The sequence below is a fragment of the Amblyomma mixtum genome, chromosome 2 (genome assembly GCF_055824585.1).
Source record: "Amblyomma mixtum isolate Tamu chromosome 2, ASM5582458v1, whole genome shotgun sequence".
Taxonomy (NCBI): Eukaryota; Metazoa; Arthropoda; class Arachnida; order Ixodida; family Ixodidae; genus Amblyomma; species Amblyomma mixtum.
This window is the reverse complement of record NC_143013.1, coordinates 72,641,066-72,668,968: the sequence shown is the minus strand read 5'-3', so window position 1 is coordinate 72,668,968 and position 27,903 is coordinate 72,641,066. Positions and strand designations below refer to the sequence as shown.

General features: G+C 43.9%; 1 protein-coding gene across 2 annotated transcripts; it reads left to right on the top strand.

Annotated features, from left to right (window-relative positions):
* The first annotated feature begins 164 nt into the window (after positions 1 to 164).
* Positions 165 to 27,698, top strand: LOC149359720 (iron-sulfur clusters transporter ABCB7, mitochondrial-like). 2 transcript variants are annotated; one of them, XM_089571851.1, is made up of 14 exons: positions 165 to 344; positions 670 to 723; positions 902 to 1,111; positions 1,838 to 1,970; positions 4,301 to 4,487; positions 6,421 to 6,502; positions 8,362 to 8,450; positions 10,528 to 10,615; positions 11,604 to 11,778; positions 14,123 to 14,280; positions 16,550 to 16,713; positions 18,890 to 19,019; positions 21,336 to 21,611; positions 24,544 to 27,698. In XM_089571851.1, the coding sequence occupies exons 1-14, from the start codon at positions 171 to 173 to the stop codon at positions 24,763 to 24,765; spliced, it is 2,142 nt and encodes a 713-aa protein (XP_089427977.1). In that variant the 5' UTR covers positions 165 to 170; the 3' UTR covers positions 24,766 to 27,698. The 2 variants fall into 2 exon arrangements, with proteins under 2 accessions (XP_089427977.1, XP_089427978.1); XM_089571852.1 differs by lacking the exon at positions 670 to 723.
* Positions 27,699 to 27,903: the final 205 nt, after the last annotated feature.

Genomic DNA, 27,903 nt, shown 5'->3' with positions numbered 1-27,903 from the left:
GGGCCTTCTAATGGCTTAAGGTCAAGAGTTCAGCTCTGTCGTAAGGGAAAGGCATAAAAACATGAATAAAATTCTCTAATGAACGGTGTGCAAAATTTCGAGACCGAAACCAGACCCAAAGGCAACACTCATTCGGCAGGTGGCAGTGCGGTCGACTAGTGGCTGCCAGCATGGCGGCTTATGTAGTGGTTGGTCGATGTAGGTCCATTGGTAATTTGAAGATTAATTCGGTTGTAGCGTGCTGTGGAAATAGTAATATTAACGTATGGCGTAGGTTTCTCAGTATTTCATCGAAAAAACTTTCATACCCACCCGCGGTGCGGCTAATTTGCCCCAAAAAGCAGGTAAGTTATCAGCCGGGTCGGTCTCAATGACTCGGAATAGGTCATTCAATACGTCGCCAAGAGAGAGCTTGCAATTGAATATCGCAGGTCCTTTTTCTTTTGGCGCCTGCCGAATGTGTTTTCATGACTATTGCTGTGTTGTTTGTACTACGAGCTTCTTGCTTTGTGTGTGTCTTTTGTCGGGGTCCTTGTTCTAGGTCTAATCTGTCGCACTGTCGTATAACGTGATCCGCGTAATAACGTGATCGCTTCTGCATTTCTAACTCCTCCTCTCTCTGTGTTCTTTCTCTTTTTTTCTTCATTTGTTCACCTATTGTCACGGCAGTTTCCAAGTCGTCGTCACGATAACCCTCTGCTGAAACAATTGCCGCACATTAAGGTAAAAAAATCCAAGTACGTGTAGTTGAGTTTACTCTTTTTTTGAAGTATATAGTAGCGTTGCGTTAGTGACAGCTATCGCAGAATGTTGTGAAAACGAAGTGTAATACTTTTGGCGATAAACCGACGTTGTCCCGTGGCCCCGAGTTGAGTTACTGCGTTGCCTTACGTGTACCCAGCTGCTGCAAAGGAACGTGCAACTAGGCAAACCGAGAAAATGCTTCCACCCTGGAGCCTCTACGCTGCTGCCCGCTCAGATCGGCGTTCCTTTAGAATCTGTCAATGGCTGGTCCATCATCAGACAGATGTTTGTTTACCTCTGGCCCAAGGAAAAACCGGAGATTCGAAAAAGAGTGGTCGTAGCTCTTGGAATATTGATCTTGGCTAAGGTACGTATGCCAAAAATTTCACATCTGTGTGCCTTCCTTTGTGAATCATAGATTGATTGGATAAACCAGGCAAGCACTAATGACAGTGCTTGAATGTTGACAGCTCAGCTTAACAGGATGGAAATATTTTAACATTACAGAACTGTGTTGGTTTGTGATCGTAAAGAAAGTGGGTACTCTAATCACTAGGCCACTGCAGTTAGGGCATTGCGGTTAGTGAATCCGCTTCGTTTATGGGTGGTGCTGCACTCAAAGGCAGGAGATGGGTGGGCAGTGGGCTGTGTGGATTGTGCCGCTGACACCATATTTCGAGGAGCAAATTAAGAGCACCACACACTGTAAAAAAAAGGAAGTTTGTTCAAAAGTAGACATGTACAGTCACAATACTTTAATGACAAGCCACCGCGGTGGCTCAGTGGTTATGGTGCTCGGCTGCTGACCCGAAAGACGCGGGTTCGATCCTGGCTGCGGCAGTCGAATTTCGATGGAGGTGAAATTCTAGAGGCCCGTGTACTGTGCGATGTCAGTGCACGTTAAAGAACCCCAGGTGGCTGAAATTTCCGGAGCCCTTCACTACGGCGTCTCTCATAGCCTGAGTTGCTTTGGGACGTTAAACCCTATAAACCATACTTTAATGACAAACACAAAAAAACATGACAGCTCCTCAAATATTCCTAGGTTTCATTTCACATCACTAATTGTTATTTCCTTTTATTTTTCCCTCAGGTTATCAATATTGAAGTACCATTCATCTTCAAGGCTGCTGTTGATTACCTGAATGAACAAACAGGGAGTCACCTTTCTCTTGCTGATGCATCGAGCACTCTAACCTCGGCCGCATTTGCAATGCTTGTCGGCTGTAAGTCTCTTTATCCCGTTGACCTTCATTCCATCAGGAAACTTGCTTAACATTTCTTATACCCCTGTAACACAAGCAGTTTGAATGACCTTTGAGTGAATGGACATCGAACTGAATAGAAATCTGGTAATGCCAGAAGCCAATTTTCGTTCACCATTGAAATCAATGGCAATCAACTCAATGGAGGATCGCAAGAAACCTCAACGGTGTTGAGAACAGCCTCACACACAGTAAACATTGAAAAAAAGACGATACAGAGGCTCAGAACAAAGAAAATATTTGATTGCAATATTTTAAAGTACATTAACCAGTTGAAAACGAAATTTTGTTTGGCAGTCAAAATGACAGCTGCGCAGATTTTCCAGTGGTCAGATTTAAAAATGCGATGCTGTTCTTGTGTGGTGAGCTGCTGAATTTACCCATTTTTATTGTGCTTTTGCAACAACCGAGACCGAGAAATCGCTCCACAAATGCTGCAAAAGTAGCAGCTATGAACACGAGGCAGACTGTCACTGATCTGTGGTAGCTCCGCCGGTGATAAACGAATGCTTCTAAACATGAAATGTGCATGGTTGCTTATCGTCAGCCTTTCATCACTTACATGGATTGTGCTAAACTGTGAAGTAATAGCTTTTCCTGGGCAAACTTTCAATTAAAAATTTAACTTACTTCAAAATTCACTTCTTTTTATTACTGCTGCACTTTGCGTTTTTAATCAATGTTGCTACCTCTTGCGCCATCTGTCGCATCAGATCACATGCTCATTACTCAGTGGACATTGGGATTGTCCGTGTGAGAAAGGTATTAAAGGGGCAATGATAATTTCATTCGATTATTGTTCTTAATAAAAATTTATTCCCTGGCTCTTTGTGGGTACACTAACGCTTTTCAGGCAGCAAAGACGCATTTGTTGCTGAGAAAATCGAATTCAGAAATTTCCCCGCCAACCAATTCGAACTTGTGGCATCTACACCAAAAGAACTGGTTGCCACTGTTTTGAAGTTAATGCCAGTATAGCGCAGCCTCTAGGATCCATGTCAAAAATCGGTATTGACACACACAGTTTACTTCAAAATTGGCTGGTGATGTTGGCACTTTTTTCTTTTTTGAAATTATAAAAGGTCTGTTTTCAATGAGAGTGGTTTCTCTCTGATTAGAATGGAGTATCCTGCTGTTACGGGCCAATTTCTGTTTGTCCTCAGCGTCCTTCTTTTTTTCACTTTTGAATTCTTAAAATCGCACCCATGACAGACTGAAGTTTTCCTGTATGGAGTGATTAGTAAATCCTTTTGACTAGGAGGCTGTTTTCGTGAAAAATATATTTTTATTGGTTCCAAGAAAGCAAAACATATTGTGAAAACCAGTCACATGAGTACGGGCACATGCATGCACTTACCTATGACCAGTTTGGTTCAGCAACACCTACACATTTTCACAGTGTAGCACAATCTTCATATTGTTACTGCATAGCATGGCTACTGCAAAAGCTTTGAAAGGAAAGGCAGTGGAGAAATATGTGAGGACATGTGTGACGACATGTGCAAGACAAGAGAAGATGATAATAGAGCCTTACCATCTTTTAAGCATGTGCAGAAATTTCAGTGTGTGCAAAAATGCTTGCATACTTACACCAGCTGCTGCAGTGGCTCAGCTGTTATGGTGATCAGCTGTTGACCTGAAAGACGTGGGTTTGATCCCGGCTACAGCGTTCGCATTTTAATGGAGGCAAAATGCTCGAGGCCCATGTGCTGTGCGACGTCAGTGCATGTTAAAGAACCACAGGTGGTTGAAATTATCCGGAGCCCTCCACTACGGCATCCCTTGCTCTTCTTCTATTACGCTCTCAGTGTTGGGATTTCGTACAAGTAGTTACGAGATGGTATCTGTGAGATTTCTTGTTGCAATATTGTCATCACCTGTTGCCAGGGGAGAGTATAGTGAACCTGTACAGGTATTTAATATTTGAACCTTTTGCTCTTCTGAAATGCTTTGCTATTGATGAAAACTGCATGTCTAATATTAATAAAAAATCATCTGTTAGTTTAGACCCTCATAATATTTGTATTTATTGTACCTTTAAAGTAAGGGGTCCTAACGTGCACACTGCCGCTTCATGTGTTTGTTTTTTATTCCTGTTTCAGATTTTTTTTTCTTTCAGTCATGTGCTGCTTGTATGGTCAGCTTAAGTGGATATTTTCTACTGTTGCAGAGTATATTCGTAGCACTTGGTTCTTCACGTGAACATCTCCGTAATCGTGGATATCTTCATCATGACTTTGAATATGTTGCATTTTGGGAAGCACTAATGAGTCCCTGCTTGCCTCTCTCAGATGGTCTTGCCAGGGCTGGTGCATCGGGCTTCAATGAGCTCAGGAATGCGGTGTTCGCCAAAGTGGCCCACCACTCAATCCGGGAGGTGGCACGACGACTCTTCTTACATCTCCACCAGTTGGACCTCAACTTCCACCTGTCGCGGCAGACGGGTGCCCTGTCAAAGGCCATTGATCGGGGGACAAGGTATTACACAAAACTGGTCGATAGAATACAAAAGCTGATAAGCAGTGCACCACTGCTTGGGCAGGTGGCTGTTTTAGACACAGCAATTGGTAGTGTTTGTGAGACCCAGATTACTCTTCCCAAGCTCCTGCAGGGGTCATGCACTGTGCCACGGGGAGCAGGTTGCTTACAAATTGGTGGGCAGGTGCCTGTTTTCTCGACTAGAGATGCCATATTGTTTGCTAAGGGAAGCTGAAGGCACAATGTGTGCAATAATCGAAGTAGATATGTTCAATTGCACTTCAAAAATTTATAATTTGTTTACCGATGCATTACATTCACACCTTGAACATTGATATTCCAAGTGCTGTAAAATTACCAATGAGGGTAAAATGAAAAAATGGCTTTGATTATTGCACTCTTTACTCAACATACAATGTAAAAATGGCTTGAAAATGATTTTTTATTTAGCAGTTTTTTTGCACCAAGGTACTAATGAATGACTTACTTATTAAAATTAATTATCTTGGGAACCAACTATAATTTATGAGAAAGGTAATTTCATTGTTGAATTCAGTATATAAAACTAAGCAAGTTGGTTAAGTTTTATTAGGATTGGACTGAAAATAAGGAAAATAGGTCTAAGAACAGTGCCCCCCCTTAACACTACTGTGTTAAAAATTGCACCTTTCATGCTGTTTTCTTTCAGTGCATAGCTTGCACTCATCCACTTAGCCGTCGTCTGTCAGGTCCCTCTCTGTGCCCGCAGGGTTGTAAGCAACCTGACCTAGGTGGCTTCCCTAGGTCACTGACACAAGCCACCGCAGGGCAATGGCGCATCGCTTAACCGCTGCACCACTGTGCCAAGAGTGGAATGAGGACTACCAGTGGTCTATGAATGTGAAGGAGACAATGACCAATTCTGTATATATGGGCATTAACCCATTACAGTCTAGCCCGGTTATAACGAAGTCGGCGGGAATCGGAAATCACTTCGCTACATCCGCTATTTCGTAATATGCGGACTACGAAAAAAAAATGCAAACATCGGCATACCGATTTATTGCCGCTGAAAGAAGTCATCCAGCGTCCCCTGAACACGTTTCGCGAGTGCGGACTTCAGGATTGCGGCTTCCATACCATCCAGCTGCGAACCAAAGATATGGTCGAACTCCGGACTCCCGAGGTACATCCGTAGCGTGTCACCAGCTGCGATGGCCGCTGCGGAGGTGACCGGCTTAGGGGCACAACTAGCATCGTCGCATTCGCTGTCGGAGGCGCTCTCCGCCAAGGTCTCTTCCATGACACTCCCGGCAACTTCTTCAGTCGTCAAGTCCTCGGTGGCAACAAGGTCTTCGTCGGCGAAAACGAAGTCTCTGTTCTTTTTTGCATTTTTCCCCTGCGCGGCGTGCTCTACCGCTCACGCCATGACGCCATTCAAGGACGGAGCAACACGAGACCGCGTGCAATGCGATGCAGTGAAGCAACCTTTTGCTCCGCAGGAGAGCAGACGACGCCGCGAAAGGACGCCGTCAGCCGAATTTCGCTCTTATTTTCGCTGAAAAAATCGCCTCAAGGACGCAAAAATGTGTTGATTGGCAGATTATTTTTCGGTTGGTATTAAATCTCTTCGTTATATCCGCTGACGCGCTCTTATTTACTTCGTTAAAACCGGACCCAAAATGTATTGAAAATGCAAAAATGGAAATGGGAAATTGAAATCCCTTCGTTATAACCGCTATTTCGCTATAAGTGGCTTCGTTATAAACGGGCTAGACTGTAACACTATCCCGTCAAACCCTTGAGATGGAAAACTTTGTTTGAAGCCTGCTTGACCTAGAAAACCAAGCCTCGAACTGATATTGAAGCAAAAACCAAAGTGACCTAATTCACATTTGGCTTAACCGCACTAAATCATCCGTTATTTGCTTTTCTCTCTCCCTTCTCCTTCCAGGGGCATAAACTTCGTCCTTACTGCTTTGGTGTTCAACATTGTGCCAACCATCTTCGAAGTGGCACTCGTCAGCTCTGTATTAGTAAGCTTTTCTGATCTTTCAGTTATCTTCATCGTAACTCTTTCCTTTTTCTGGCTCTCATTGGTGCTGTTTTTGAAAAGAACAGCAATATGTAGTTTGCAGCTAGGTTTATCTTTTGAGAGCTTTCTTAAATAACCCTGAGCTGTATGTATTTCACAGAAAAGTAATTTTAAGTGGATTCAGAGACGACCATGCGGTTCTTGCTCATAAATGGCAGTAGCTCTTGTAAGCATGCACAAATCAGTGATGTCATTTTCATAGGCAAAATAAAAGCAGTCTATTGTGTATGCTACCTCCACTGATGAACCATATTCCTATTGCGTGGTATGATAAAAATGTTGTGTTTTTCACGAAACTGTACAGCTCATTCTTTGCCTTCCATGTCTAATGAAGTTCCCTTTCAACAAGTTATTAAAGAATTGTCAGTGTACTGTATTTACTCGCATAATGAATGCACTTACGTAATGAATGCAGCCCTTTCTTTGGCTGTTAAAAAAGTACTGTTTATTTTTCTCTCATGTAGTAAAAACCCCTTAAATATGACATGCATTCAGCTGATGTTCATACGACTGCGAGCAGGCGCTCTTTTTTGAATGCTGTAAACAGGTACACAATACTTTATAAAGTGGCATGTGTCAAATGGCAATACTACTTCTGTACCTTGCCTTACAAGACAAGCGGCCAATAAAAATGTTCCGCAAGGAATCTGAGAACCAGTGGAAACCACGCCTAGTTGCAGATGGTTTTTCCCTTTAGTTCACCTTGTAAAGATTGTAGCAACTTGTTGCAATTAAGCTTTGCGCTGAATGGTGCTAGAAGGAACTCTAAGCAGCCTACGTCAGTTATATCTGTGCGGATTTGAGATATAAGTTTCGGACTTCACTATGAAATGCAAAGCCCCTGCTGAAGAGTTTATTTTATATTATTTATAAGGTGAGTCATTGCAGATGAAGTATTTATTCCACCAGCCCACTTTCTGTGGCTGGTGGTTATAATTTTTTTGTGGATTTTCGGGGAAAATAGTGTGCTCGTTATGCGAGTAAATATGGTATGTCTACTTCAGTGTTGTTCATAAAGGGTTATATGGAGAAGCTAAAATGATTTGAATGCTTGATGCTGATTTTAAAAACAAAGTGCACTTATCAGACTAAAGAAAGTGCTTTTCAAAGCTCCCTTTTATTGTCTAATCTTTGGAAGAACTCTCAGCAAAAAAGTGGTTATCACAACTGGATTTACCAGATTTGCACAAATATGTATAATGCGAGCTTTTTTCCTCAGCTCATTTCAGAACTCGCCTCGCATTTTGTTCAGTACCAAAGTATTTTTTTTTTTTGTGCTTTGTGTTATGATATGTATCTTTTATTAATTTCTTGAAAGCCTAACCTTCCTGTCACATTATATATATACTTGTGGACACGTTGTGTTAATGCCGTTGTGGTAATAACTACCTAACATTGCTATGGTAGTTTTGTTCTAGAGACAAAGGTCCACTGGCCCACTATCTGTACACTGTGCCTTGATAACATTAAAAGAGAATTCCTGTGCCTTGATAACGTTAAAAGGGAATCGTTTTCTTTGCCCATTCATTTAGCTAGGAAAGCTTAGAGCTTTCTTGCGAGAGCTTTGTAGGGACGCTTCAATGGTAAACAGTGTCGCTATCATAGTGTGTCACAACCAGAAGCTCTGAAGGGCAGTGAGAATTTAATCCATACCGACCAGTGATCCTTTCAGAAGGGCATAAAAATGGGATAGCTTTTGCTGTTTCCTATTTTTTTGTTCCAGACTTTACTGTTTATTTATTTGTAGTTGTGCAGTCTGTGTGCAGCTTTGGTGCGAATGTGTCTGTTCCATCTTTTCAGTATTACAAGTGTGGAGGGAAGTTTGCTGCGGTGACATTAGGATGTATTGGGACATACAGTGTCTTCACATTTGCCATCACCCACTGGAGGTAAGCAGGTGTGGCCGTCTTGCTTTGTATGAAGCGCAGGTGTTTATTCAGGGAATAGCAGCAAACGGGAAAGCCTGTGCATTAGCTTTAGTTCATAACATAAGAGTAGCGCAAAACCAGGACGACGGACAAAAGGGGAGAGAACATACACCAACAACACAGGCGCTAACTTCCGACGGACGAAGAAAGCCAAAACCAACCAAGTGAACGGAACCTGAGCAAAAGTTGCGCATGCGCTGACCTAAGAGAAAAATTTCTTTTTAAAAATGCGATAAAAATGGGAGATCCACGGACGTTTTGAACCCAAGTAGGCCAGCTTTCGTTTAGACAAGGAAATGGACGGAGTACTAACGCAGTTATCTTTTAAGGCAGCAATCTGTGCAGCTTCCACAATTTCACGAGTTAGCTTATCTCTACTCTTAGCAACAACTGAGCATTTATCCAAAAAAGGCACGCACTTGCAAGTCTTTGCAGTGCAAGGCTAGATTGCTGCCGGTATATGTCTTCATGTTGTTATTGTGCTCCCGAAGCCTGTCGTTCAGGCACTGACCAGATTGACCAATATACTGCTTGCCACAAGAGAGCGGAATATTGTACACAATGCCCTCAGTACATTTAACAAATCTATTCCTGTGGCGGATGGTACACCGCTGCTTTTGGGAGCGATGTGCGGAGGGCAGGGATCTAGCTTTAGTTAAAGGAAGCTTAGTGCAAACTGTATTTACTCTAGCCAGTTTCACTCTGAGCATAGGATAGGAGGAATTATAGTGGGCAGCATCTGCTCTTTGTGCCAACCAAATGTTTCCGTGCTGCTTTATTCCCAATCAGATAGAGCTCTGACACCTGAGCAAGCCATCACTCAACTTTGGTGTCATACACTCAAGTGGTTCCATAGAATAGAGCAGTGTCTTGCAAATACTAAAATGAGGCACTATGCTTTGTATAATCAACTAAGGATCTTCCACTGAGTTTACTCGTTGGCAAGGAAAATGTAGTCACAGTTCTGTGGTCTTCTAGTGAATTTAGTAAGAATGTATGAAAATGATGATGCAGCAACTTCAAAGTGTTTTGCATAATAAGTCCATAGGGCTTATATAGGCTTATGCATAAGAGGAGAGACCACGCAAACCATGGCGATTGCAGTTCTTCTGTGCTAAAAGCTGTGCCTGGCAGAAGTGTGCCAAGCAAGCAAGAAGGGCACTCTCTGCATATCTCGGCAGCAGGCTTAGTGCCATTATCATTGGCATGCACTTCTGTTTGCATGGTCTCTCAACTTTTGGGCATACCTTTACACACCTGTAGTGGCCATGGTCTGTATTTAAGTGTACTCTACAGAAATAAGTGCTGTTCCTCCAGTGAAGCAGGTACTGTCAGCGACTTCGGTTCTTTTTGCAAAAATGTATTGCTGGCCAATTCACTTTCGTCTTTTGTTAATTCCGCGCAACCTTAAAGCTTAGCAAAACGTTCCTTATGCCTTGTGTACAAACACAGCTTTCTTTCTTTTTTTAAATTTAGTAATGAAGCAGAAATTATTTAATTCTCGTAGCATTTACTCCAGAAGTCATTTATTTCCATTTTTGCACATACAACTTGCTCATTGGCCAAGTTGAACTAAAGGTGACGAACTGCTGCCGTGGTTTGATAAGCGATGTTGTGGAATACCTCACTCTCGCCTGGCTGAAGGGAACTTTCACCAGTGAGCATTAAATAAGATTGCAGCTTTCATTGCTGTGCATTGCAGAAAACAGAATAATGATCAGCCCTGTTGGATTAAAAAGTAGCGAACGAGACAGTTAGACAATCAAGCTGTTCTAATTAACAGCAGTTGTAGCTAATGAATTGCTGAATACCAATGTACCATTAGTACTAGTCTGTCTAAATGCAGGAGCAGAACTGTGAATCGAGACTGTCTATTCAAAACAGTTGAGAGCCTGATAATTTTTTCTCTGATTGTCTCTACAAAGCAGTGTGCACTGAAGGGGCTTAAAAGCTGAAGGGTTTTGTTTACCTACTCTGCTCTCTTATGTATAAGCAGGTCACTTGGGAGTCTTACTTGTGCTCTGGTTTCTTCCGACAGGACAAAGTTCCGCATACAAATGAACAAAGCAGAAAATCTAGCGGGAGCACAGTCGATCGACTCTCTCATAAACTACGAGACAGTGAAGGTGAGCTTGGGTACCAGACGCCACTGGTTTGCGTTATGTACCCATTCATTTTGTTCGTCTGTCAGTTTCGTTAAAATAATACCTGATTATGAAAAGGGCCTGGCTATACCTTGTCTATGAAGAGTTGCAAGCTGTGACCAGTCTTAAATATTTGCCAGACAAATTCCGGTTCCACGTAGGTGTGACACCCCAGCAGAACCGTAAGAAAACAATGCAGCTCTTAAACAAGTGTATAGTACATTGCATAGCATCACCGCACCAGTAGAGACAAAAGGACCGAAAAGTGGTCCCGGCGCCTGCCCTTGTCCCCACCATAGCGAATGGCTTTATTACATGTCTTTCTGAGCTGTATTTCTGGGAGCACAAAAGTCGCGTTCTTACCAATTTCCTTGCATGTGACTTATGCATGCCAGTCTCTGGCCCAGTGATTGGTAACTAGCAGATGAGAGTGTACATGATGTTCACAATATTCTGCTTGAATCTTTTCACAATGCCACCCATTTCTACAGTAGTGAAGCAGGCGTGGTATCAGGCTTCCTTCTACTGACAACTTCTTTTGTCTTTTCAAGCAATGCATCATTCACCATTGTTCATTGTTTTAGTTTATTTGATATGCACTTGATTTGATATGATTTGATTTGATATGCTTAAAGCAGTGATTCCAGTGATTCATATTGTATTGTACTCATGTTCAAAGGTTCACTGTTTCCACCCTCCAGCCATCACAACTGGGGATAAAATTTCAATGGCTTGAGTTTAATGGTTTCATTAAAATGGTTGTCATGCTGCTACAATGTGTTAGCAATACATATTGATTCAGTTTTTCTGCATTCCTAGCAGTCTTCAAGTGACTTTAGTTTTTGTATTAGTTTAGTGACACATAAGCGGGCAAACTCTGAAGAGTGTTGCATTAATCATAATGTTGACTATTCTGCTAGAGTGTGCTCTACACCATTCTCTCTTTTTTTTTATTATTATTATTATGCAGTATTTCAACAATGAAAAATACGAGGTGCAAAACTACGACAGGCTGCTTGCCCAGTACCAGGAGGCATCCCTGAAAACAACGACCAGCTTAGCGCTGCTCAACTTTGGGCAGAATGCCATTTTTAGTGCATCGCTCTCGGCAATCATGCTGTTGGCAAGCCAGAACATACTGAATGGTGAGTTCTCGTCTTGTGGTGGCCCTAAAAGGCTTTGAACAGAACAGAACACAATACAGAAATACACAGTTTTGGACAGAAATAACAGAAATACGCAATTGCGATGGTTGGCTACACATGCATGCAGCCTTTATATGTAGGTATTTGGCGCTATGCGATCCCTCTTTGAAAGGACTCCTCCAGAATAAGCTTTCATGTACAAGTGGTGAGAGCAGAGGTGCCATAAAGTTGTTTTTAAGCATCTCACGCTGATTTCACTGAAAGCCAGACATCTTTATTATTGTGTTTAGTTTGTTTGGTTGGCAAAAAAGAAATGTTGAATGTTTTTTTTTTTAAGCCTGTGCTAAGCAAGATAGCATTTAGTTGCTTCCCATCATATCAAACTGCACTATGGCCCCGCCGCGGTGGCTCAGTGGTTATGGTGCTCGGCTGGTGACCCGAAAGACGCGGGTTCGATCCCGGCCGCGGCGGTTGAATTTCTATGAAGGCGAAATTCTAGAGGCCCGTGTACTGTGCGATGTCAGTGGACGTTAAAGAACCCCAGGTGGTCGAAATTTCCGGAGCCCTTCACTACGGCGTCTCTCATAGCCTTAGTCACTTTGGGACGTTAAACCCCATAAAACTAAAACCAAACCAAACTGCACTATGCTAGCAGATTTGTGATGCAAACTGTGTGCATGGCTTGGCACCAAACATGCTGCGTGAACTCTCAGCACACGGCAAAGTGTTTGGAGTTAATGCAGCATGTTTGGTGTCCTTTTCCCATCTCTCAACATATTGCATGCACACATAGCACAGTTACAACCTCTGTAATCAGTGCTGTTGAATGATCATACTTGGGCTGCTGCTATTCCGGTCAACAAATAGTAGTGGGTTGCATGAAGATAATAAATGATGCTGGATTAGAACATTTGAGGAAAAGCTGAGACGCAGCAGTGTCAACATTTTGGAGCACAGCTGCTATTGTCTTGTATTTGCTAACGGAAGGATTGTAGTTCAACTCGTCATTTCCTTAAAACGCAGCTTGATGCAGTTGTAATAATACTGCCCTTGCCATTTTCAAATTCCACATGAAATATCTTGCTTATATATACTAATTTTTAACTGTAATTTACAGTGGTGTTGTGCAAAATAACTGTGTTTATAAGTTTCATTGGGTTTTTGTATTTGTATATTAATAATTAAGGATGAAGATAATCTCTTGCTTGCCTCTACTTACATGCCTAACTTTTCAGCAGTAGTATTTGGCATATGTCATGTTTACTGTCCTTGGGCAGCAATAGCCTGTTAAACATGCCATGCTAAGCAGGGCAGCATGTGCCTTATTTTGAGCTATGGGATACTGTCTGTTTGGGAAGACACCGAATTCTGGCGCTACAGTCAAGCGCACTTACAACAATATTCAAGTACCATGGAAATACCATTGTTATAACCAATAATTGTTATAACAGGGTTGTGCCGAAAAATAAGAAAAGATGACAAACTTCAGAGCATTTATTGACAATAAATACCCGGAGGGGTTTGACTGTTCTAATTCCTGTAAAAGCAGGTTAATTCGAACTTCAGGGAACCGGAACAATGTTCACCGTTTACCGATGACCAAAGCACCGCCATCACTGTGCCAACGGGAGCTTCACGCACCTCCACGTCACAGGAATGAAGCCGTTTTCCGGAAGTGATTCTTATGGGAAATTCAAGAAGCATGCAGAACTAAGGGTGTGGTGACAGCTGAGAAGAGAAAGACCGCGCTGGCTGCATGCACGCGCACTGCACCGACTGATTGGGGGTACGCATGGCACGCGTAACCAATGCAGCAATGCAGCAGCTCTCCTGACGCGATGACGCCTGCCTCTTTTGCTTTCGTGGCATTGCTGTGCCAGCTTAGTCCATTGGTCTGCCCCACACATGCACGCTTTTGTGTTGTAAGCATGGTTTTGCTGGTGTGGTTGTAGCATTTCCTTCTTTTTTTTTTATCTATAATGGTTGACACTCAATTACCAGATTTAATTGTTATAACCAATAATGTGCCTTGACAGCATTGCTATAAGCAGTTTATTTTACCGTAGAACACATGGCAAAGCTGATGGTGCCATGACTGACCATTGTTATATCCAATATATTGTTATAACCAGTATTGTTATAAGTGGACTTGACTGTATCTACAATTTCAGTTCAGATGTGTGAGCGGGGAAATCAACTCCACCTGAGCTCTGTGTATTGAGGCATCACATTGCAGTGGCACTGCCCCCTTGCACATTCTTGCATTTTGTACAAAACTTCCTGGTGTTGTCACTCAGCGGCATGTGTTTAAACCCTGTCCTCGTAACCTCTGACCCTGTCGCAGGCACAATGACAGTGGGTGACCTGGTCATGGTGAATGGGCTGCTGTTCCAGCTTTCGCTGCCATTGAACTTCCTTGGCTCTGTGTACCGGGAAGTGAAGCAGTCACTGATCGACATGCAGACCATGTTTGTTCTCATGAAGATCAAGACGCCTATCCAGGTGAGTAACCCCTTAGCTGAAGAAAGGCCTTTGGGTGTTTACAGGAACAGCTGGTACGTGGATAATTCTGTGGTGAACGCCGTCAACATCTTGCACCGTCAGCGGTGTAAAATGTCAGCATCTTGTCACTTGACCAGTGACAACACGATCACTTGACCAGTGACAACACGATCACTTGATCAGTGACAACATGATCACGTGCCCTCATGTGAACAGAATCAGGCACTCGACTGTGTGTCCATTGCGATCGTTGCAGTAGGCTGGGCTACCACAAAATGTCTGTAGGTCTTAGACTCTATTGTAGAACTAAGGCATTAGTGATAGACGGGAAACAGCGCCATGGCGTCGGCTTTTGCCGAGTTGGTGCATTGCACAGCAGAGCATAAACGCTTGGCAATTTCTTGTGTGGCAGCTCCATACATTGTTCAGTGCCTTTTACAGTCATTGTATAAGCCTTGTACGATCAATCAGTGTACAAGCATTGAGTAGTGGGAATCTAAATCATGCTTTCCCTTTCCTTTTATAAATTTATTTCCTCTCTCTCTCTCTTGGCAGCTTTGCATGCCACCATTGTGAGTTGTTGAGATGCGGCTGTGGAAAGCCACCTGAAAATGTGTGTGGCACTGGATTCAATCCTGGACAAGGTAGTAGGATTGAATGATGATCACAGTAGTCACATTTCAAAGGCATTAGAGTGCAAAAAATTTATGTTCATGCTGGTTGCATAAATCTTGAAATTCAGTGATTGCTAGCATAAATGTTCTTAACTTCTTTTGAACCTCTGCCCCTTTCAACCCCCTTCCTTCATGGCAAGGTACAGATGTCCACCCACTGTGCAACTGCTGCTATGCCTTTCATTTTAAATATATGCTATTAATGCCTGTGCAGAAATGGGCACAGAAATGTCATTGGGCAACACATTTGAGGGCAGCATTCTGGGCGCATGCTCCATGTGCTTAACACACCGTGCATGTTTGTGGCCTTCCATCTGCATTCAGCGTCTGGGAGACATTTCAGAGTGTTGGGTGCCATCCCACATTTTCCACAGTATCGCGACAAAGGTTCCACAGGTGCAAGCTACATGCAAGGGGTGGTCGCATGGTCTCAAGTGAGCACGCACCCCACCTGGAGACTATGAACCTAGCGCAAGGCACTTGTGGGTGGCCAGTGTTAAAGATGAGGTAGCATGGTCGTGCGCCAGAGAGGGAATGAGGGACGTCGGAGACGAGGACGCGGGAAAAGACAAGGAGAGAAAACTTTATACACCAAATTTACATTATTTACAAGTGAGCTCGGTAATGAGACGCTCACTGCTGGAACGCTGCATGAGGACAGCACATGATGAGACCATCAGATGAAAAGAGCCCCTGATGAAAAAGCCCCTCCGCCGTACCGCTGCCGAAGTTTTAAAGAGTTCCCTTTCCCTAGGTTCCCTAGATGGGGGCTGGGCCTGCTGAGGAAGGAAGTTCTCAGTGGCACCAATCACAAACACACACACACACTACCGAGGGATCACCGAAAGGAGGAACAATGCCATCCACGTAGCGCAGACGCCGGAATGTCCACGAGCGGCGTTCCCGCGCAGTTCATGCGTTCGAACGCGCGTTCACATGCGGTGTAGGGGAGACGCTCGCTCAACCGGGCAGACGGACGCGGCTTCCGTTGCAATCCAGGCGCTCACCCAACGCGCGTCTTGGGGTTAGTCGGTGTTCCGCTGCAGCCATGCCATTTTCGTCCCCACGACGAAGGCGAAACGCAACACCAGATACTCTCCTCCCTGTATAGACTTGCCCTCACCTATGGTTTCCCTCAGCCCCTTCCCCTCCCCTCCTCTGCTAGGCTTAGCTGGTAGTGCTCTCCCATACTCACTCGTAGCAGTGGCTGTTCTCCTCCTCGCCCACCTGTGGTACAGGCCATCATAAGGTGATGTCCACCTCTGTCCATGCGTTCCTTTGGAGTGTGCCAGACACACCTCCCACTCTGAAACATAGCCTGTGTGCTGAGCGATGTTGGTACACCTTAAAGAACCCGGGATGCTTGAAATTTCTCCAGGTTACTTAGATACGGTGACTGTCTCTCTCCCCTCGTTTATTTCACCTCCTTCTCCATACGTTCACTCACATCAAGGCTCAGGTGTCCACTGTGAGTGAGATGGTTGCTGTGCCTTTCCTGATGGCTGCCATTGCAGGGAAACAGTGGCAGCCCTTTATGTTGACATCCCACCACCGGGGCCTTTTCTAACCGGTGTCTGCACCCTTTTTGCCCGCAGTCCAAGCCTGGTGCGCCCCTGCTGGTAGTGAGCCCCACCACAGCCACTGTGGACTTTGAGGATGTGTCCTTCGGCTACGTCGAGGGGCAGCCCATCCTCAGGGGACTCAGCTTCTCCATCCCGGCTGGCAAGAAGGTGGCCTTGGTTGGCGGCAGTGGCACTGGGTGTGTAAGCATGTGACCGTAGTACTAGTAATTGATCCCTCTTTATGGTACTGGGTAAAGGCAGTTGGAACTTGGCGTACCGTATTTACTCGCATAATAGGTGCACTCGCATAATAGGCGCACCCCTAGTTTGGTCGCGAAAAGTCAGATTTTTTTATTTCCGCGCATAATAGGCGCACCCCGAACTTGGCACTGTGATCAATACTGTATTTACACGATTGCAAGCCGCCGCCTCGCCGCCCCCCACCCCCAATCTTTATTTTAACAAAGTTTTTGCTGAACTGACTACTGGTCCACACTAGTGCTGCTGCCGCCGCAGCTGCTGCGGACCCACAGCACGTACAATGACATCGTGTAGAACAGCCGCACTCAGTTTTCAGGGATGCTCACTTTAAACGTCTGTTTGGAAAGTTTCATCTCCAGCCGGAAACGTTCCCGTCTTAGGCCCGCGAAAACCTCGGCGCCTGGAGTCATGTACGAAAATTTAGGCACACCACAGACGCAATTGCGCACTTCTCGGCCACGTCGAGTTTCCGACCTGCCGCGCACGCTTGCCGTGTTCGAGAGCGAACTCCCAGCCGTGTAGCTATTAAGGTGCTTGCCCGTCGAGCTAAAACCGCAACGCTCGGCGGCAAAGCCACAAACCACGATGAACTACGCGCTACCGCAGATCCCGGCACTTGATAGCAAAAAAAAAAAAAAAAAACCTGGAGCTGGTGATGCTGATGGCGATATAGATAGTGAACGCTCGCGGCGGAAGAAAACATTGATGATGATGATAAGCTTGGCCTTGGGCGCCCTTCGTGGGCGGCGTCTGGAAGCTCCTTTGCGCGCAGCCGGAGCTGATCACGGAGGCCTCGACGCGTGCATTTCAAAGGCTATTCCTGCGTGGGTCGTGGAAAGTTTCGTGGGTCATGGAAAGTTTCGGTGCGGCCCTTACGTTTTTTTTTTTAATATTTTCTTCGGGAAAACGGGGTTCGGCCCGTACACGAGTGCGTTTATGCGGTATGTTCAATTTTGCGAGTCTAAAAATTTCCGGAAATTTTACCCCGCGTAATAGACGCACCCCGAACTTTGAGCTGGATTTTCTGGAAAAAAAGTGCGCCTATTATGCGAGTAAATACGGTACTTTCTTGATCACAGTTAGGAGTACACACTGCGCTCCTATGTACTGGTTTCTCTTGGTCCCATTAAAATGTGATGCTAGTATGCATGGCCACACACGCCCCCGTTCACACTAACCGCAATTAACGCAGCACCATCCCCGAAGAAGTGCAGTACCTTGAGCTTGCACTGTGTTAAGATTAGGCAGCATTGGAGTACCACGGCAGGCGTATCTTGCGTAGCACGTAAATTTTGTGCAACTTTTGAGACATAACTGTGTCATAACTGTGCAGGTGATGCTTCACTGGTACTGTTGACCTTCTAGTGTACGCTCAACATTGACTCAAGGCTTCTTGCCACAGTATTAGGCTGTACTTAAGTGGACAACACCAGCATGGAGTTTAACTTTGTCATTATCCTTTAGAACTTGCTCTCACATACATATTCCTTTTTTGCAGGGTTTGTTACTAAAAAGATTCATTGTATTAGTGTTCTGTTTGTATAATTTTAATACTGCAGTAATCTTCGTTCTTTGCCACGCTGCCATTCTTTTGATTCTTTTGCTTACTTATGTCATGCAAAGTGTCTTATTTGTGGTTTTGATTGATTCTTTTCCTTACTTATGTCATCCAAAGTGTCTTATTTGTGCTTTTGTTGTTTGTTTTATATTTGTGGTTTTGTTTTATTGTGTTCAATTGCCTGTGCCCCCCCCCCCCCTATGTAATACCCTCTCGGGGGCCTTTAGGGGTATTCTGTATAAATATAAATACATAAATAAATATAGTACAACCAGAGCTGGACTGAAGCAAGTATAGCTGAAGCTACATTTGATGATGCAGTAACTTTGATGTCGAAGTTTGTGACTTCAAAGGCAGTAGCAGCAGATCTAGCTGATGGAGCTACAAAGCAGTTTCAAAGGCTCGAAAATAAGAACCACAAAAGGCATCATGAAATTGTGCTCTACCCACTGTTATGTATGCTGCCCCAATAAATGCATATGTTCATTGGGTAGCATTCTATATTATCTGGCAGGCCTCCAAAGTCTCACTCTTTTCTTACTTTGCCTGTGCAGAAAGTCAACAGTCATTCGGCTGCTGTATCGATTCTTCGATCCAAGCACTGGGCGCATCCTGATCAATGGCCAAGACATCAAGACTGTTGAGCTCGACAGCCTGCGAAAAGCGATTGCAGTGGTGCCCCAGGTGAGGCTGCTATAATTAGTTTTTATGGTGTGCTGTGCGCTACTTGCCGGTGGGAAATGAAAAAGGCTGCTGCATACAGAGGGCGGGGGTGATCCAACAAAGCATTGTTTGTTTTCATCTCTGATCTTTACTTTTGCGCTTTGTTTATCACTGGGCTTATCGCTTTGTTTGCTAGGCAAGAGGGTACCAGAGTACCTTAGCGAAGTTATCATCACGCACTGCTGTTTCCACGTTGCTCAAGATGACTCTCATCCTTCCATGCCCCATATCTCGAATGTTCAATGCTGACTTTAAATTGAGCATGGCCACAAGCAGCGGTGACTCTGTTCTTTGACAACCACTGAGCATGTGCTAAGCATGGGTGGCTTGTGGCTATGAACATTTGTTCAGTGCCTTGGTAGTGCCTTTCTGCTTAACAGACAATCTAGTATAATCTCTTACCACAATCAGCTCTTGCGCATACCATTGTCAGCCTTTGCATTGCGAGTATCCGCGCACCAAACAGCAGCTTTGCTGCATTGCATGTAAAAGTTCATACTTTTTAATGCCTCAAAATGCCACGCAACCATACTGGCCACCATCATTCCTTATGTTAAAAGTTGTGTGCATTTTTCTTTCGCCAGCGCAGATTGAAAGGTGTAAGGTTTCACATGTTTATTAAGGAAATGAATTTAGGAATCGCTCATTTTTGCAGCTTTGTCGTCTCCATGCTTGAGATCCCTTCGCTTGGGCTCGCTCATAGATTTCATGCTAATTAAGGGTCCTACTTTTAAGACTAATGTTGGATGTAATGAAAACGTTGTTTGTTAAAATTTTACTTTGTTATATAACAAGGTTCCACTGTATATCGAATTTTCTTGAAATTGAATACTGGGAATTCGATTTGCAATCTGCACTTAAACAACTCACTGCGTTCAATTATTCAAGTGCTAACGCATTCCTTCCAGAAAGTTCTTATTTTTGAGCAAATCCAGTTTGATTGTTGACTGAAGTCACCTTGTTATTTGTCGGAAAAACACCGTTACTTTGTTGACACCGTCATCTATGGTCAGTGACTGCTTCTTCATTTCATCTGGCTTTGTTACATCATGATTGCACTTGACAACCATGCACAGTTCTACTTAGCTAGGTACCTGATGTGAAGCTGAAGTTGAAGTTTGTCAGTTTCCTCATACAGAAACTAAAGCACCCCGAACAAAAGGTGCTTCCTTGCACCTGACTAGGTTCAGGGCCCCATACAACCTGTATGAAAGGGAAACAGCATGGTTCAGATGAAATTGTTTTCTCCACTCAGATACAAATTAAAAATTAAAAGATACAACAGTAATAAGCACTCAAAAAGCTAAACAAATTAAAAATTGAAGAAAAAAAACAGTAGCAACAGTAACAGGCACTCAAAAAGGTAAACATAATTTTTGACGTGGACGACAGTTTTAATTTTAAGGTGCACTGAAGAGGAATCTGAACTCGTCTTTTTGCCGCGGGAACTCGATCTACACGTTCTGAGCATTCTTAGAAACTTCGATTTATGGCCCTGTGTGGCCTATTTCCCTAATTAAATCGAATTAACGTCCGGCTCCCGCCTTTTTTTTTTTTTTTCGAATTCTCCCCCTTACGGTGGGCGGAGTCAACCAACGCGTGGAGTGCTTTTCAGCCAGCTCCGTGGAGGCTTTGCTTTCGCTTTATTTTGTTTTCAGGTTTCCGTGAACAAATAGTTTCATTCGCAGATAATATAGCCGCAAAATAAGCCCACAGAAATAAAAATACGCGCGGACTATTTGCTTCTACAGACTACTATGTATTCCTCCGCCGATGGCAGAGCGGCAAGCCGCCATGGGACTGGCTGAAAGGCACTCCACGCGTTGGTCGACTCCGCCCACCGTACGGGGAGAATTAAAAAAGAAAGGCGGGAGCCGGATGTTAATTCGATTTAATTAGGGAAATCGACCACACAGGGCAATAAATCGATGTTTCTAAGAATGCTCGGAACGTGCAGATTGAGTTGCCACGGCAAAAAGACGAGTTCAGATTTCCCTTCACTGCACCTTTAAAGCGTTTAGTTCTACATTTCGGGCAGTGTAGGTTTGAATGAACCAAGTGATGTGTGCCATTCAGTTGCAGTAACAAGATCTTTATTTTTGTTCAGAAGCATGGGTATTTGGGATTTGGGTATGGTATTTGGGATTTAGGGCATGGGTATTTGGGAACACCTGATTTACGGTGTTCCGTAGTTTGAAAAGTGGCACAGATATACTGTATTCAAAGAACAGTGCGGAATTGCTTTGAAAATTGGGCACATTTTGTTGCCGTTGGCAGGACGCAGTGTTGTTCCACAACACCATCGAGTACAACCTGCACTATGGCGACTTCACGCGCTCCCCGGAGGATGTGCGGCAAGCGGCCACCATGGCCGAACTGCACGACTCCATCATGGGCTGGCCCAAGCAGTACGCCACGCAGGTTGGGGAGCGTGGCCTCAAGCTCTCGGGTGGCGAGAAGCAGCGCGTGGCCATTGCGCGAGCCATCCTCAAGAACAGCCCCATCCTGGTGTTCGACGAGGCCACCTCCTCTCTCGACTCCATCACCGAACATGTGAGTGATGCTCAGCACCCCTCTTTCTCTCTCTCTCCCTTTCTCTCAGATTTAGAAATACAGCAAACATTTCACAAGCAGGGCAGGTTTCAGAGAATGCATTTAACGATGCTTACCACAATGCATAACTTCTTAATAATTTGAGCAACACTTGTTGTTGGGCTAGTTGGTAGGACATGCTTCTGAACGAACCAGCGCAAAAAAACACAACGGACAAGAAAAAAATGGAACACGACGGACAGGAGCGCTGAACTTACTTAACTTTATTTCGGAAGTACAGATGCAACGTATATACAGCCATGTCAGGGGGGCGTACCACACAAGGAAAGCAAGAACAAGAGGAATCTATAAGGTCATGATGAGACAAGCGGCACAAGCAAACCAATGATCTTAACTAATATAACATGTGAAGGTGAGAAGTTTCAATGAAGGCAAGAATAAACAACAGGGAAGAAAACGTAAAAAACACCAGACCTCGTGAAGATAAAAATTGATACTGATAACAAAAACCGATAAAAACAAAAAGGTAAAAACCAATAAAAGCGATAAAAGCAATAAAGTTAACAGGGCAATGGAAATGAAAAAGATGGCTGTATATATACATTGCATCTGTACTTCCGAAATAAAGTTGTAAGTTCAGCGCTCCTGTCCGTCGTGTTCCGCCTTTTTCTTGTCCGTTGTGTTTTGTGCGCTGGTTCCTTCAGAAGCATTCTTAATAATGCAATAACTTTTTGTGTCCTGTCTCGTTTCACGTGAGCTTTTATTAAGCAGAAATAAATTTTGTTCTTTAGTGAATGAGTGAAGTCACAGAAATTGCGTGCTCTTTGTAAGTCGATAAACACAAAAGGTTGAACAGCTTTGTAACTCGTTTACTTGACCCCCAAAGTGGCTGCTGCATCTGTGAGCAGCCGTTTGTGGTTACCCATGCTGTGGGCGACATTATTGCTTAATGCCAACCTTGTGGGTCTGCCAACTGCTGTATCGTGTCTTGTAGAATGGTGAAGTTGCACCGAACAGGAATGATAAAATGGCTGTGCTACCTGTGCCAGTTAACATCCACTTGGACGTATGCACTCACCTTTTTCACATGGATGCAAAGCGCAGACATGCCTCTCTCCTTCCGCCTTCTCCCACTGTCCTCTGGTTCAAAACAAGCTGCCATTTGGTTCTGAAGGAATGCATGAGCAGCACGTTTGACCATTTGAACTGTTCAACCACACTGCAAGCAGCCCACTTTCAGCATGCACCTAGTGCGGCACTATGATCTTATTTTCAACGACACAGAGCGCACTGCATGTGGCATGCACAGGGGCAGCCACATAAGTTTCAGCCAACTCTTGTCCTATCAGGCAAATTTATTGTTCCTCAGAGGGCACCAAATCTTGTGAAAAAGGCAGATTGACACTAGTGTGGCTGTGACTGCTAGGGGAGAGCGATAAAGCCATTTTTATCTGCCTGTGGAAAAAAAAGGCTGAGGCTTAACTTGGTTAAGCCTGGAGAATGCGAAGCATCATCGTGTCGCGTAATTTGGAGGCGCACAACCACAGCGACGGCGCGAGGTGGGCCCCCGTTTCTCCCCTGTCGTGACGTCATCGTGTCACGTGGTGTGACGTCATGTATCACGTGATTTGGAGGCGCACAACCACAGCGACGGCGCGAGGTGGGCCCCCGTTTCTCCACTGTCGTGACGTCATCGTGTCACGTGGTGTGACGTCATGTATCACGTGATTTGGAGGCGCATAACCACGGTGAAGGGCTGAAGTGGTAGCTAAAGCAGTATGCTTCGCATAAAAATGAGCCATCGGGCAGAGGTGATATGGAGGATGTGGGGACATATGCAGCTATAATGCATGCTCTTGATATGCTCATGCTGGTAAACTCTATCCTCGCGCATGATGACATTTTAGAATAGGTGCTTCGCAGTTGGCTTCTCAGCAGTACACCAGTTGTCAGTTAGCACACTGCAGACATATGTGGGGTTTCATCTGGTTATTTGCTATGCCGTAGGAGGTGCTGGAACTCCACTAATTTCAGCCATGCATTCCAGCCTTCCTTCTTCAGTGATGTGCTTACTATACTGTAAGTCTTGCTGGCTAGTGGGGTTCGCAACTGGTCCATTGTTTGTGAGAAGCCAACACGTTTACGTCGTGAGCTGCTGTGGACGTAGGAGCAAACTATACAAAACACTCTGTGGCCGCGAGTGAGTCGAACCCGCGGTAGTGTGAATAAGTCAGCTTTGCTACGTCATTGCCACAGCAGAACATCCCATGTGTTTAACTGCCAGTCTTTCACACTGTGCTTTTAATGTCGTCATCTTGATCAACTTCCATCCTTGCGCAATATATCCAGAACACACCATCACATTGCTGTCTCTCATAGCCTGAGTTGCTTCGGGACGTTAAACCCCAATAAACCAATAAACCAAACCACTGTGCATCTCTTTTACTGTCTTCTTTACTTTCTGTTTGTTTCTCACGTGTACCCAGATTTTGCCAAATACATATTTGCAAACTGGGCTTACCTGCTTTCATTGGTATTATAGATTTAGGCCTAAGTCAGAGCAGAAAGGTGGTTTTTCCCACTTTTTTGTGTGTGCTGTGCAGAACACTGTGTGAAGTGGCTGTCATTGCAGGGTCAAGGGTGGCTTATCACCGCCAGCATGGCTATTTTTCGGAAAAGCTTAGGTTTCTTTTTGCTTCTTGACTCAAACTGACCTATGCTATAACTGACAGTGCTGACTTCAACCGTCTTCATAAAAAAATATCACGCAAGAATTCCTTTTTACTCCACAAATGTAACTAAACAGGTTGTTCTTACTATCGTCTTGCATTCCTGCCACCATTCTGGGGGGCCCCCTTTTCAGGCTCAAGCTTGGAAGAACTTACCATAGACGTTTCCTTTTCCCTTTGTCTTTCAAATCTTTTCTGGACAGAAAATCATGATGGCGCTTCAGCGGGCATCAAAGGGCCGCACATCCATTTGCATTGCCCACCGCCTCTCCACCGTGGTGGACGCGGACGAGATCCTGGTGCTCAGCGACGGCAGGGTGTGCGAGCGGGGAACTCACCGCAGCCTGCTGTCGAACCCGTCCACTTTCTACGCCATGCTGTGGAACCAGCAGCACCAACCCCAGCACCTCGACGGCAGTGCATGATTTCAGCACCAGAAAGAACAACCAGCTGGTGGAAAGACTGTGGTGTCGGTGAATAGTGGCAGCAAAAGTTGACTCTCTGAACATGGTGCGTGTACCAGAAGAAGGCAGCATTGACATGATCTTTGAGAGAGATTGAATGCCAGGCCTTCACCGGTTTTATTGCCTGCTTGATGTGCGGTGCACGTTGATTACCAGCCAAGGAACGTGAGTTCGTGAAACACTTTTGCTAGTACGTACAGCACGTCGTGTGCTCTCTTGGCCAAAGCATGCCTTGGCCTGGACACCAAAGGCTCATTGTGTTGCCCTTTATAATTTTTTTTTTAAAACAGAAGGCGAGGAAGGATATTTTAATGCGTAAAAGAAGTATGATAATAGTATTTTTTTGCTGTGAAAGAGATAGTAGGCGGAAAGGAAATGGAGCAGCAGCCATTTAGTAGCCAAACCTGCCCTTAAATCGGAATATTTGTTCAGGGGTCACATCATTCAATGTCATTTGCTCTAGATATATTAATTGTGTTGGGTGTTCGGGTCAACATGCCAATCATTCAAGAAGTCTACTGTGTTCTTGATATCTGGAGTTCAGTGTTCTTATTGTGGTACTCGGAACACATTGGTTGCTGTTTACAGGCTATGTTTGATGACATGCTGTCGGAAGGAGTAAATATTTGCAGCTAACAATACGTCTATGGTCAAGGGAATCGTATTGTTAAAGAATTGATCAAGGATACGGACAGACCAGGATCTCCAAGGAGCAGGAACCTCCTCATAATTTCACTTGTAGAATGCACACATTAATGAGCTGAAGATGCGCATAATTTAGTTATCTTCACTTGCGTTTGTAAGAAGTTGCGTTGAGATACTGTTCTCTGATCACATATGCCTCTTTCGATGATTCAGTGTACTGATCCACGTAGATTTTACCAAAATGTCAGTTTGTGCATACATTTTAGCCTACATTAGCAAATGGAGGCAAAATATTAATGTGCAGTTTGCACATCATATATTTAAGGAGTATATTTTATTTATTTCTTCGTAAACGAAATTGTCTGTTGTTATCGGGCTGAATTTCTTGGATAATGTGTCTGACTAGTGTTAATATTTTGTCTCTCGCAGCTGATAAGGCATACTAGCTCTTCTAAACAAGCCAATTCTTATTGCAAAATACCTTCACAATTTGGTATAATGGCCAGCCATAGATCTATTGTATGTTCAAGATATGTCAAAAGCACACCACAGGGCTTTCAGTAAAGAATGCACATGATGTTGTATATGCTGCAGTTCCTAATAGGCTGCCTGTAAATGCATCGTGCCTTTTGTCATACCATGTCTGCCTTGAGCAGACAAATGGACTATGCCTTCATAACCCTCCTCGGTGGCTCAGTGGTTAAGGCGCTTGTCTACTGAGCCGGAGTAACCGGGTTCAAACCCGATCGTGGCAGCCGCGTTTCGATTGAGGCGAAATGCAAAAGGTACCCGTTTGCTGTGCGATCTGAATGCACATTAAAGGTCGCCAGGTGGTCGAAATTATTCCGGAGACCTCCACTACGGCACTTCTTTCTTCCTTTCTTCTTTCACTCCCTCCTTTATCTCTTCCCTTATGGCGCAGTTTAGGTGTCCACCAAGATATGTGAGACAATTACTGCGTCACTTCGTTTCCTCAAAACCAGTTTTCAATTTTTAATTTCTTCAAACCAAATTGGCCAAATCTGGTCCTCGGTGAATTAGTCATGGCAGCTTAGCGGGCATGCTGTTGGAAATATCAGTGTGTTGAAGCAATAGTCACACAGATCTGCAGCTGAGTCTCACTAAAATACAGGCTATACTACATGCACTGTTTTAATTCGCCCATCAATATGTTCCCCACATATGTGGCCTTTAGAATGTTATGGCACATATTGCATCATGTTTTTAGAACTTTTTTGGATTGAATTATTTTTGCTTGAGCTTGTACTGTAACTGGCTGCACATACCAGTTTTGCTGTGGACTTAAAGCAATTTGTAACTGTTATGTTTTTAAGCACAAAGTCAATTGTTCATGCCAGTGTTTCTAAGTCCAAATCTTAACATGCGGAGAACAAGGATTTTATGGCATTGTCATGAATGACGGTTGTGTTGTTGGAAATCTTGCGAATGATTAAACCCTGAAGCTTTTTGTTTTTACAAAACCATTTTTCAGTGCTTACATGATGAGGCATGATCATTTCGTTTCCACCATAATCTCTGACACGTTTTAATCGGGGATTGGTCCCTTTACGGCACCCCTTCTGTGTTGCGTGAAGCCTCAGAAAATAGTGTTTGTTCACGTAAAGGCTGTTAAACTGGCACCCATGTGCCAAGTAACACTCAAAAATGGCTGTTCTCTTTCATCGTGTAATTATAAGCCTGTATTATTCCATCATGTAGGAACTTTTAACTTGTTACAAACAAGCATGGTTTGCTTACTTTATTGCAGTGTCAGTAGAGATTCATATGTTGCAAAGGGCTATGGGATGGAAAAATGTATCGTAATGGAGGCTTTTGTTTGATGAACGTGCCATACTGAAAGGTGCAGAATGATTTTGAAATAGCTTTTATGTTATTTACACCAGTTTTTAAATAAAAGCATGAGGATGAAGAAAAAGAAAACTATGTAAAAATGTAAAAAAAATATGTATATATGTGCCAGGTCTTTTTTAGCCAAACAAAGAAACAAAGATGAGAGCATGACTGCAGTGCAGTTGTGAGTAGGTATGTGGAAATGTTTTAGTCTTGCTTTTTGAGCACTGTTTTATATGGAGAGAAAGTGTGTGGATCATTGATATTTCTAGCTATTGCTCTTATGGTGGCTACTGTGCTGATTGGTTCTGTTTTCTTGTTTTGTAGCCACAAAGATGTGAATTTGTTCCTACGCAAAAAAAAAATTATTTATGTGAAATAAAATGTGGTTACCATTCTTTGCCTCTTTCCTTATGCAGTGTTTATGAGTAGCAAGGCGTATTATGTTAGCTGAGTTACATTTTCTTTTGCTGAGTGCATTGTAAAATTTACACTGATTGGCACTTACTGCATTCACGCATTGCGTTAGGGAGAAGTAGATGGCAATAATTCACTTATCTGCATTCTCACAGGTTCACAAGCCCTGCTCTTACTAGGCCCACA